The sequence below is a fragment of the Miniopterus natalensis genome, chromosome 17 (assembly GCF_054644295.1).
Source record: "Miniopterus natalensis isolate mMinNat1 chromosome 17, mMinNat1.hap1, whole genome shotgun sequence".
Classification (NCBI taxonomy): Eukaryota; Metazoa; Chordata; class Mammalia; order Chiroptera; family Miniopteridae; genus Miniopterus; species Miniopterus natalensis.
The window spans coordinates 19,958,122-19,969,913 of record NC_142097.1 but is presented as its reverse complement, the minus strand read 5'-3'; the positions used below and the strand labels follow the sequence as shown (position 1 = coordinate 19,969,913).

General features: G+C 47.5%; 1 protein-coding gene across 1 annotated transcript; it reads right to left on the bottom strand.

Annotated features, from left to right (window-relative positions):
* Positions 1 to 7,843: 7,843 nt before the first annotated feature.
* LOC107532576 (C-C motif chemokine 2-like) lies at positions 7,844 to 9,653 on the bottom strand. The gene is made up of 3 exons (XM_016207004.2): positions 9,578 to 9,653; positions 8,329 to 8,443; positions 7,844 to 7,949 (listed from the first exon to the last, which is right to left on the bottom strand). The coding sequence occupies exons 1-3, from the start codon at positions 9,651 to 9,653 to the stop codon at positions 7,844 to 7,846; spliced, it is 297 nt and encodes a 98-aa protein (XP_016062490.1).
* Between the last annotated feature and the right edge of the window lie 2,139 nt (positions 9,654 to 11,792).

The window sequence follows — 11,792 nt, the reverse complement described above, 5'->3', positions numbered from 1 at the left end:
TTCAGTAGCCCAGTCATGCAATTTAAGAACCGGAAAGACTCTGAGTTGCATCATTCTAAGGGTTCCACTTTCTCTTCACTGAAATATCTTCTGAGGAACAGGGAGGAAGAAAGAAAACATGGTCATAAGAGAGATGAGCAGATTCAAAGTTCCTCCTGTTTCCACTTTCTAGCAGTGTCGCCGCGAGGCCCTCAGCACTGTGGCTGGGATCCCAGCCGGAGGCTTGCCACAACTCTACATCGCTACGTCCTGCAAACTTCCAGGGATGGGATTCAATTAGAACTTTGGCTGAAGGAAGGGTTCCAGGAATTCTTGGATCTTAGCATCAGAGGATGTCAAAGCTGGGTGGCAGATAAAGAACTTCCAGTGCTGTGGTTTACAAACCTTGGTTTAGCTGTCAAAGCCTTTCCCTGAGTGAGCTCATAGAGGGAATCACATCCATCAGCCAAGGCAAGTGGAGCAGTGTGAGACGCAGGGGCAGGAGGCCTTGTTCCTTACACCCAGAACTCCAGAGAAAAGCATGGTGCGATTTAACTGATCCAGTTAAATTCCTCTCCTCCATAAACACACATCAAGACTGGGTATTGGATGTGCACACGGCACACTGGGTGGTTTCTACCCGCCGAGGACGGGTTCCCTCTAGTGGATAGCTGGTGCAGGAATGGGGAGCTGCCAGTGAGGGCCCCAGAGGAAAAACACTGCATGAACCACTGGCTCGGAAGCCTTCCAGGGACATTTCTCCAGCTATCTCTGCACTCTGTGCTCATCCCTGCTTCTGACTAGGCTCCCTCTGCCTTAGCAGACAGTTCCCATAAAGATCTATTAATGACCCATGAATATGGAAGAAGGCACAGGGGTCTTTCCCAGAGGAGATCGGACACCTCTTGTGGATGTCAGATCAGTAGATCAAGGACTGTGACTTTGACTGATGCAGCCCCTTCCCTTTAAGAACTTCCTCCCTCAAAGTGAAGGCCCAGAATGCCCTTGTTTTGGGACTCAGGAAAATACCTGCTTGTGTCCACTGGACAAAAGCCCCATGCTCATCAACCCTGGGAATAAGAAGTTGGGCCTCAGTTTCCACCTCTGAAAGGGGGTTAATACAACTTGCGAGGGTTAACTGTATGACGTCTGCAAAATGTTTTGAACAGTGACTGCCAGCGCATAGTAAGCTCTCATTAAGTCATTACTCAGGGGCTTCAGAAGAAGTATGGCTAGGGGTTGCTGGGAAGGGACTCAAAGCGTAAGACAGTGGACTTCTCACAATTTCCCCCCAAAACTGCCTCATGCTACCAAGTAGAGATATCTTACAGTGGGGATGGTGTCCCAGGAATGCCTGGATTATGGAAAAGGAACCATGAGACGCGTCAGCTAGAGGGCATAGATCCCAGATAAAGGGGCAAGGATCAGAGGTGCTGGGTGCTCTGGGCCTCAGAGGAAATGTGGCTGCTGCGTTCCAGGGATGACAGCCTCTGGGTGATGCCGGGGTCAAGGGTGGGCCAGTGTTCAGTGACGCGAGGCAGTTGGTACGTTGTTTTCACTTTGCAGTTTCCCTCCCCGACTTCAGCTCTCCGCTGCCTACGGAACTTCACGTGAAATATTAACCCCAACCTTTCCGACCGCCGGCTGAGCAGCTGCTCGGCCCAGCTCAGCTGCCTTCACAGGGAGCGCGTGCTCCTGGGCACCTTTCTCTGCTCTCTCTCTTGGTGACCTCCCAGCCAGCACGCATCTAAAGCAGCTTCAACTCACAATCTCTGTCGCTGGTGCAGAATAACTCCTGAATAACTCCGGTGGGGGCAAGAAATGAGTCTCCTGTTCTGGAAACAGCTCTCCTGACTTCCTGCCTGGTCTCTAGTGATAAGAATGGCCCAGGGGAAGTGTAACCTGTGAATCCAGACTCCCACTTTCGTTTTGCGGTTAGATTCAGATTTCCTCGGAGACCACACAACTAAATAAAGAACTCAATAGGACCAGAGAAGTCAAAGTATTCCACGCTCTCCTGCGCCTGGGCTCGATCCCCCGTAGGGGGAATACAGGAGGCAACAGATGGATGTTTCTCTCTCAAGGTTTCTCTCTCTCTTCCTCTTCTTCCCTCTCTCTCTAAAAAATCAATTTTAAAAATACTTAAAAAATAAAAGACAAGTATCTAAAAAAACAAAAATGAAGCCCAAGGATAGAAATGAAATCCTTAAGGCCACATAGGGTGTTAGAAGCCTACGAGTCTCAATGCCCGGATGTCCTGACCTGTCTCCTGAACTTTTAACTACATTGTGCTCTCTCATGCCCCAGGCCTCACTTCTCCCTTCTACAAAAGAGAACCAGCTGGGAAGGGCTACTGGTCGTCTCCAAAGTTGCCTGAAACTTTTGGGAAGAAACAGTCTAAAAACTCATTTGCATTGCAACTGGCAAGCAATAAATATTAGATAAATAACGATGGCTGCTTTTTGTTGAATTTGTTCCCCATGCCAGGGACTACAAATTTATAGGTGTTATCTAATTTAATTCTCCTGACCAGTGTCTGAGATAAGTGCTTTTATAACGCTTATTATAAAGATAAAAGAACTGAGGCTTAGCGAAGCTCAATGCCTTCCTCATACAGAACAAAGATGAAAGTTTGTAAAAGTGAAAACTGCCTCTCTGTGCAAACTCGCTTTTTAACTAGGCAAACACACGCCCATGCCTTTGTTACTGTGCTGGTTGCCAGTTATCTCACATAATCCTCTCTTGGCAGGCCTCTGTATCCCCACTGCATCATTAAGTCATTTGCCTAAGGATACACAGTCCAGGGCAAACCAGAGCTGGGGCCAGCCTAGGAGGTAGAATAAGGCCTCCTAGCCCCACGCCCATTCTGACCCATTGAACTCTGCAGAAGAAAACTGAGAATCTGTGCTTTTTCAAGCCCCTGGTGATTTTAATGCATATCCAATTAGAAGCCATATCTCTAGTCCAAGCTAGCTGCAGAACAAGCCAGGACTTAGAGATCATGCCTCAGGCCCAGGCCTGCATCCCGTTAGTGGATTCTGCCTGGAGCTCCATCCACTCTGCAGCCCAAATTGCCCATTATGAGGTGGATTGGGTCAAATTCACCAAGTTATAATGCCAGGTGGGCCCAGCAGCAGTCCATTGAGAGGCTAAAGCTGTGTATTGGGATAAGCACAAGCAGGGCTAGAGGCACATGAAGCCATGTGAGCAGGCCACTGAGACCTCCACGATGTCCACACTGCTGTGCTTTCCCCTCAGTTCACACGCATGGCTGCCTGAGAAGGCACTGCTGAGGGAGGAAGCAAAGGCTGAGTTTGGTTCACAGATGGTTCAGGTCAGCATGTAGATAGAAGCCAAACATCATGGCCGTTGTCTTACAGCTCAGCTCAGCTCAGCTGAGGGTTAGCCTCGAAGAGGGGGGAGCAGGGCTTGGGCAGCATTACTGGTCATCCACTTGGATAGAGGAAGAGGTGGGCCTGTGGTTAGAATATGTATAAATGGTGGTGAATGATCTGGGTGGTTGGTCTGGAAGGAGAAAGGTAGAAAATCGGGGGAAAGGAGGTCTGGAAGAGAAGCATGTGGATGGACCTATGGAACAAGACATGGTACGTGAAGACCTTTGTTTACTGTCCATCAGAGAATTTGGAAAACAAGAGGTGCGCCGAATGGCCAAGCAAACAGAATAATGCAGCCAGCTGACATTGGCCAGCTTCTGACATTGGCCACTGCAGTGCTGGATGGTGGACACAGGAGCATAGTAGCCATGGTAGCAGGGGTTCAGGCTACCCATGGGGTTCTGCTCACCAAGACCAAGGTAGTTGAATGTCTACCCTGCCAGCAACAAAAGCGAGTGATGAATCCTTGTCATGGCATTATCCATTAAGGAGACTAATCAGCTACTTGGTGGCAAATACACATTTGATTGATTACAGTGCATCTTTTCTAATCTGAAAAGGACAGTGATTGACATTAACTGGAACGGATGCATTTTCCAGGCATGGGTTGGCCATTTTTGTGCCCAGTACCTCAGCCAGCACCATGACCTAAGTGCTTATCCATTGGTATGAGATCCTACAGCACACCACTATAGACCAAGAGGTGTGATTTACAGCAAACGAGGAACAGCACTGGGCATATTACCATGGCATCCACTGATCTTACCACGTAATTATATTCTCCAGAAGCTTGTGGCCTGATAGAATGAAATGGCCTGCTGAAGGCACAAGGGGTGCACCAGCTTGGAAAAAATATCCTGCCAAGATGGAGTACCATTCTTTAGGACCCAATATATATCTCAAATCAACTATTACATGATGCTGTATTCTCAGTAGGTAAAATTCATGGATCCAAGTATCAAGAGGTAGAAATAGGAGTCACCCACTTACCATCACCTCCAGGCAACTCAGTTGGGGGAATTTGTGTTTCCTGTGCCCACAACTCAGGGCCCCGTGGGTTTGGGAGTCTTGGTTCATTGGGGCAGAGTGCTTCCATCAAATTGGGGATTCTTGCTGGTGTCGAATTGGTGCCAGCCACCATGGGTTGACAACCTCAATGTCACAGTCTCAAGACCAGTTGCAGCAGTGGGGAAGGGAGGTTTGTTCATCCCATTAGTGTTCTTGCAAATTTCCTGAGAAAAGGAGGCTCGTTAAGTTCCCGGAAGAGTTTCTAGAATGTATTAGATAAGCAAGTGAATCTGAGCAGTACAATCCTTGGCGTATTGCCCATATTCTGTCTTCCCAGGACTGAAGAGCTCCTTCCCTAGTTGATGAGCATTGGCAGCCAACAGCTCTCAGCAGTTTCCTCTGTGGGGCCTGCCCTTGGCTCAGGAGAGCTGCCTTGCCCAGAGTTCTGCCCTTTCCAGGAGCAGCTGGCATCCATGACTAGTTGGGATGGGAGTATAAAAGCCTGGGCCCTGGTCCCCATTTAGATTTATCCCAGTTCTCAAGCTCCCTGTGGGACTGGCTGAAGCCTGCATGGTGACCATGTCACCATACAGATTCTGTCTAGGCTCGGTCCTGTTTCCACACTCTACAGCACACTTTGTATGACAATTTTCATCTAAGAGTTTGTTTCCCAGTTGGTGACATCTCTAGTTCCTAGCTGGGATCTGTGCACCATCGGAAGGCTTAAGTATGTCCACTGCTCTGTGCCCACAATTTTATACTCCAGGGGCAGGTGATGCTGTGCCCAATTAGAGGAGAATTGGATTAGGGATTCCTTGAAAGAGAAGAGACAGAACTTGGCCGGCATAGGGCATGTGAGGAACTTCTGTTTAGTCTTTCACAAATGAAAGGCATTTCTCCCCCTCTCCTCTCCCTTCTCAATCCCCTCTTCAATACTCATTAGCACCAGAGAGTCTGCTTATTGCAGTGAGGTTTCCTGCAGTTAGGCTGCAGGAGAGACAAGGGGGCTTGTCATACCTGGAGTGGGATCCAGTGATCGCTCTGAATGGGAGCCATTCTGTCATAGCCACTAGAAGCTCTCTGATGGCTCCTGGAGTCTATGCTTCTACTCGAGATTCTCAAAGAGAAGCTCCTCAGAAAGGCTCGGTTTGAGATATAGTAAGTGTGCAGTTACCTTGGCCTCTGTCTGCCTTAGGATTGTGAGCACAGGACCCTCGCCCAACCTTTCCTGCCCCAGTGGATGGAGATAGAGATGTTTTCCAAGGGAAAGTGCTCTCACGGCAGGAACTCTTGTGGGTTCACCTGTTAGGTTCCCTATTTTCTTCCCTAAAATATTATTACCCTCATATTATGGACAGTCAAGGCCCAATGTAGCATAGTGAGAGAGACTTGACTTAGGGATGAAACAAAAGTCACCTTTCTCCCAGGTCAGTGTCTCACTTACATTGCCTGTGCCAAGGCCACCACATATAGTGGGCCAATGGGACTTTGGTGTGGATGGTGTCCCTGGAACTGTACGATGCAGTGACCCTGCTGGACATAGCATGACGCAGTGGGCAATCAACCCCCTGGTTTGGCAGCATTAGACGAAGTAGAGTTATATCAGCAGGGCACCTATGATCTCTTTCTACCCCTGTTCCAGGCATAGGGGGGCCACACGACTGACAGAAACGCAGGCTGACTTCATGTGCTGCAGAGGAATCCTGATCTGAGTTGCTCATACAGGAAACAGAGGTCTTGTCCATTTGGTTAGAAGCTCTTGAGCTTGGAAAGCTGGGGTGTAAGGGGGAGGGTGGTGAAGGGAAGTGCATTTTCCAGGTCTAAGCTGCCATCCTTTAATTGCAGCTTTGTGGAGGTATGGAGGTTTCCATGTCAGCAGTCCTGCTTCTCAGTCCTCAAGGTTCAACACTCCACTGCCTTGTCCCATTCTTCTCACAATTGCCCTCTTTCCTCCCCATCTGCCACTGCCCTGCTCCCGTTTCCCATCGCCTCTCGCCTCCACATTGCAAGGGTGTGCTAACCGCTCTTCTCTTCCCAGCTCACTCTGGCTGTCACCGCAGGGTTATGACTCCTAAAGCCCCTCTGATGGTGGCACTCTTCCCCTGCCCCACCCAGCCAAAACTGTCAACACCTATTAATGCTCGGGTGGTCAGAGGCTCTGGTTTGCCTGGGACAGTGTTAATTTATATCTGTTGTCCCAGCATAGCTATTAATGGTGCCTCTTGTATTCTCAAAAGTTCTAATTTGGGTGATAAAAATGACACATTCATCTTACTTATTACTATCTGAATGGAGCACAAACTCCTCACCTTCACAGACTAGCCTCAAGTGTCCTTCCTAAATTTCCCCCCATTTCACTCAGACCTTGGCCCTGACACCTTTCCAATGGGCTCCCCCTCAACTTGAAAATCACTCTGTGATCACATTACCTCTAAGCATTTTCTCAAGCTGATGCCTCTCTCTTTTCCACCTAGCCTGAGGTCCCTCTAAAAGAGCCCCTGCACTTGTCCATCCATCAAGACCTACTTCAAGCTGCAGGCTTATGCCTCTTTAAGTGCCTATAAAGCCATCGTCTAAGTGAGTCTTTTGGGGATGGTCATCTAGCCTTCCTGTGACCTGTGTGTGTATTCTGGGCTGGAGGACAATCAGAGGAGTAAGGTCAGGCACGAGGGATATCACCTGCTGCTGTACTGGGTCATGGGGGAAACTTTGGGCAAGTTGTGAGGTTGGCCAGGAAAAAAGTGGTGATGAAGGTCTTGCTGAATAATTGACAGAGGTACTAGAGTTCTGGAAAGCCGCTCTTAGGGACCGGGATCAGGGGAATAGAAAAGGTTCTCTGGTCCTGTAGATTCTATCCTGAATCTCTTTGAAGGTTGGCCAAGCCAAAAGATCATTTCTCAGAAACACAGCTCCCACCCCCATAGCTATACTGGTCACCCCCGCGGTCACCTCTCTACCTCCCAGCTCAGTGTGGATTCCCCACAACAATACAGCTGTGGGCTGTAATAGAAAGTGCACTATGATGTATTCTTAAAATAATTATTTATTTCCAGTTAACATGATGAGTCACACCTTTCATTCACAAGGGCAATGTCTTCTTAAAAAGATAAAACATTTTCACATCTTTGCCAGGACCCTGGCAAGATTCCAGAGAGGTAGGGAAGAGAGTAGGAACATTACTCCAAAGAAACAATGTAAATTACTTTGTGGGGGGATTGGATTGGGGTTCACAGAGGGGAAGGGACCTGACCAAAGCTTTCCACGTTAAAAACAAATAGTATTCATGACAGAGAAGCTTAAAAACACCAATAACTTACATACAATATATTTTTCATTATTAAATAGAAGCCATTCCTTTGGGGAAGATGAGGAGATGATCTCAGAAGGCATCTTAGGAAGGCCAGAGAGAGAATGAATCAGACATTTCTCAGGCTCTGGTTTGGTTTTAAAAAGGTGAATATTTATTGCTTTGGAGCTTGGGATTTCTTGTCCAGGTACTTCATGGCTTCCTGAACCCACTTATTTTGGGGATTGGCACAGATCTCTCTGGACAGTTTGGTCTTGAAGCTGTGGGAGAGAGAGGAAGCAATTAGAAGGATCCTCTTTGAAAATTGTGTCCATTTAACCCCCAAATTCCCAGGACCATCCTCCACGAGAGGAGGAAAGCAGAGAGAGGAAAGGTGGGACTCGGGTTGGTTAGCTGCTGCTCTTGCTGGCCCAGTCAAGCCACCCTTGCTCTTGACTCGAAGGAACTAGTATGACCTGAACAAGCTTGCTGACAGAGAGATAAGGGTGGAAATGTCCCAGAGTGAAAAAAGCATGAATGGGAAGATAGAGGTCCAACTCTCTGAGTTTCTGATTCCAAGTAACTCTGACGCAGTTCTTGACCTGTGCCCCCTAGAAAAAGAATTTTTGGGCTGGGAGAGGGCAAGTTTTATCTACTTACATCACAGCCTTCTGGGGACATCTGCTGTCAGTGATTCTTTTGTAGCTCTGCAGTTTATGACTAGAGATCTTCTTACTGGACACTTCGAAGCAGCAGACGGTTGGGACAGAAAGTGCTAAATTTGTGGGAGAAATAAAAGAAAGGGTAAGCCACTAATAATATGTAGACATTTTAAAGCATGCCTTTGGAAGGGAGGGAGGAAATTTAGGAGAAGGCAAGAAAATATGAGGAGGTAGAATTCATTGCTCTGAGGTCTTATACTTATGCCCTTGACTTGGGGTCGCCCTTGAATGGTGGGGACCCATCACCACTGGCAAAATTATAGAAAAAGCGTGGTCAATGCAACAAGCTCTAGTCCTGTTTCTACAGAGCTATGTAGTTATGTGATCACTATAGTACTAGTCACCAAACAGTCTCCATTCTCTGCTTTCTGGACACATGGTAGACTTGCATTTCTTGGTCACTTTTGATTAATTGGAGCCATTAACTAGTTTGGACCCATAAGTGAGAAGCCAAAGTGACAAGTGCCATTTCTGAGCCAGAGTTAGTAATTTCCAGTGCAAGAATCTCAAGAGTTTTCTTTCCCTTTGTCATGGTAAGCAGCAAGGCTCTCTAGGGCAGCTGCTCCATCAGCCTAGAATCCTGAGTGCATGAAGCAAAAGGTCAAGCCAATACATTATAGACATTCAGTATGAGTGAGGAATTAACCTTTCTAGTTTCAAGTCACTGATCATTAGGGTTGTTTGTTATAGCAGCGTGCACGATCTTATTTGGACTGATAACATGCACTAAATCTAAGTCATCAGAGCATGAAAAAAATAAGTTATGATACAAACACCTAGATTTTTCCCCCCTAGACAGGGTAAAAATATGTCACCTCAAGAGATTCCCCTGGAACCTCATTTCCCTTCCCTAACCACCATTTCTGAAAGCTGTCTTGGAGTCCCTTAAAAATTCTGGACCTCTAATCAAGCATTTTCCCCCCCCTACAGCACTGCCCCAAAATACCCACTGTGCCCACAGTAAGAGAGTGTATTTCTTTTGTGTGCTCCAACCCGGAGCACTGCAAAGGCAGCCAGATCGTGGGTATACTCTATATCTCTCAATACCCACGTCAGAAGAGAAGGTGGGGACCAGCCTGGGTTTCTCTTTCACCGATAGTGAGGTTGGGCACTTCTTGTCCACTCATGGGGCCGATGTGATAGTTCTGGAGGTGGTCAGCTCTCCCATAGGGAGAGAGGGGGCTTACCTGGCTGAGCGAGCACCTGGGTGCTGAGGGTGGCCACTGTGAGCAGCAGGCACAGGAGCACTGCGGAGACCTTCATGCTGCAAGGTGACGATGCGGCTTCAGGGTGGGAGTTGTCTGGTTCGTGCTTGTCTCGGGTTCTCTGCTCCTCTGGCTGCTCCTCCTGCCTTTTAAAGCCAGCAGGGAGAGTGGGAGTTTCCAGGGAAGCCTTGGACTCCTCTAAGTCATAGTCAGGTCATCAGTGGGGGTCCCAAGCCGATGATGACCAATTTGTACTTCCTGCCAAGCTAACAGGACTTGAAAACAGAAGGGGAAAGAAACTTGGCACATTTTTATCCATCTTGAGGTTTCAAGTGGGGAAGGAAGGAAGCTTGTGAAACGACTGAGCAAGGATGGTAACTTGAGAAGGTCGTTCTTAAAGGCTCTACTTTCTCTGAAATGAAACATATGTAGTGGGGAGCAAAGCAAGGGAGCCAAGGGCATGAGGAGATGAGCAGGCCTAAGAACCTTCCCGGGTCCCCGTGTTCACATGGTGGTCTGCAGGATTTGAGAAGCCAGGAAGGGGCTCTCAAACTTCTGCTAGGCTCCCATCCAGATGCAGAGAGATCTCAGCAGCTCTGGCCATCGCTGGCTCTCTGGGAACCCAGGAACGGTAGGTTCTCATGAGAACCTCACTGCCATCGTTCCATCTAGTAGCCATAGAATCTTAGTGCCTCTGAATTTTAGCGTCACAGGACATCAGAACCGGGTAGCTCCGATTGACAGATTTTCTGCTCATTTCCTCCCCTGCTCCCAGCTTTATTGAGGAATAAATGACAAGTAAAGATTGTGTATATTTAAGGGGTATGATGCAATGGTTTCTTTGAACAAAGGAAATTCACCCAAAAATGCTCCTGGAAGTTTGAAAAAGCAGTTGAAGTATAAACACCGCCTTTGTAATTATTCAAACGAAATGATTCTTTTTTTTTTTAATATATCTTTATTGATTTCAGAGAGAGGAAAGGAGAGGGAGAGAGAGAGATGGAAACATCAATGATGAGAGAGTCATTGATCAAGCCCGCAACCCAGGCATGTGCCCTGACCGGGAATCGAACCCCAATCGCCTGGATCCTAGGTCGACGCTCAACCGCTGAGCCACGCCCGGCCTGGCGGAAATGATTCTTGATGTTTGCGATTCCATTGTTTCGAGTTATCAACAGCTCCTGGACCAGGATGGCCATCAGTTTGCAAATGGGCGTTGACCAAAAAAAATTATTCATTTCTGTAGACTCTTTTACATGTTGAAAATGAACTGTATGTTAAAAACGCTGACTTGATGATCATTCAAAGTGTGCATACATTTTTGGGAGACGCCCTATTCATATATGTTGTGACGTGATTACAGCAATCAAGCGAACCCCCATGTCCATCACCTCTGTCATCTTCCATAGTAGCCTCCCCATTTTTTGATGTGGTGAGAACACTTAAGATCTACTCTCTTAACAAATTTCAGATCTATAATATAGTCACCAAGCAGTTCATTAGGTTCCAAGAACTTAGTCATCTGAAACTGCATCTTCACAGCCAATGAGCCGCGGCCACCAAGGAGCTATTTGAGGTGAAGGATAGTCCTATCCATGTTCACTACTTTGTCCCCTGCACCTATCATACCACTCAAGAAATATTTATAAAACGTAAAGGGTAAGATGACTCTTTAGGAGCTGTAGATTATGTTTGCACCATTTGACAAAGATCTCCCCAGAAACACAAATTAAAACCTCAATGAGACATCACCCCACACCTGTGAGGATGGCTATTGTCAAAAGACAAGGCATGATTATGTTGACAAGGCTGTGGAGAAAAGGGGAACCCTTGTCCCCTGCTGGTGGGGGTCTAGGTTGGTGCAGCTGCTATGCAAAACAGTGTGGAGTCTCCAATGCATTTCTAAACGATGTTTTTTAGCCCCTAAAGCCTTTTTATTTAAATGGAATCAATAGCAAAAACCTGTTCATCAAATACACTGCAGTGGAGTGGATCTGTTTGAAGCAGAATGGGTGGCCCCCTAAACCCTCACACCCCAGGGCTTCAAGGACCACGATGGAAACCAGAGGCTTAGTTCACCCTCATTCCTGAGCACACGTGGCAGGTGAGCTGCTCCGTGGGTAAAAATAGCCAAGAGAAAGAGAAGGGAGAGGAAAGGATGCAGGTAGCCCCGGTGCACAGCACTAAGCCCCCTAGT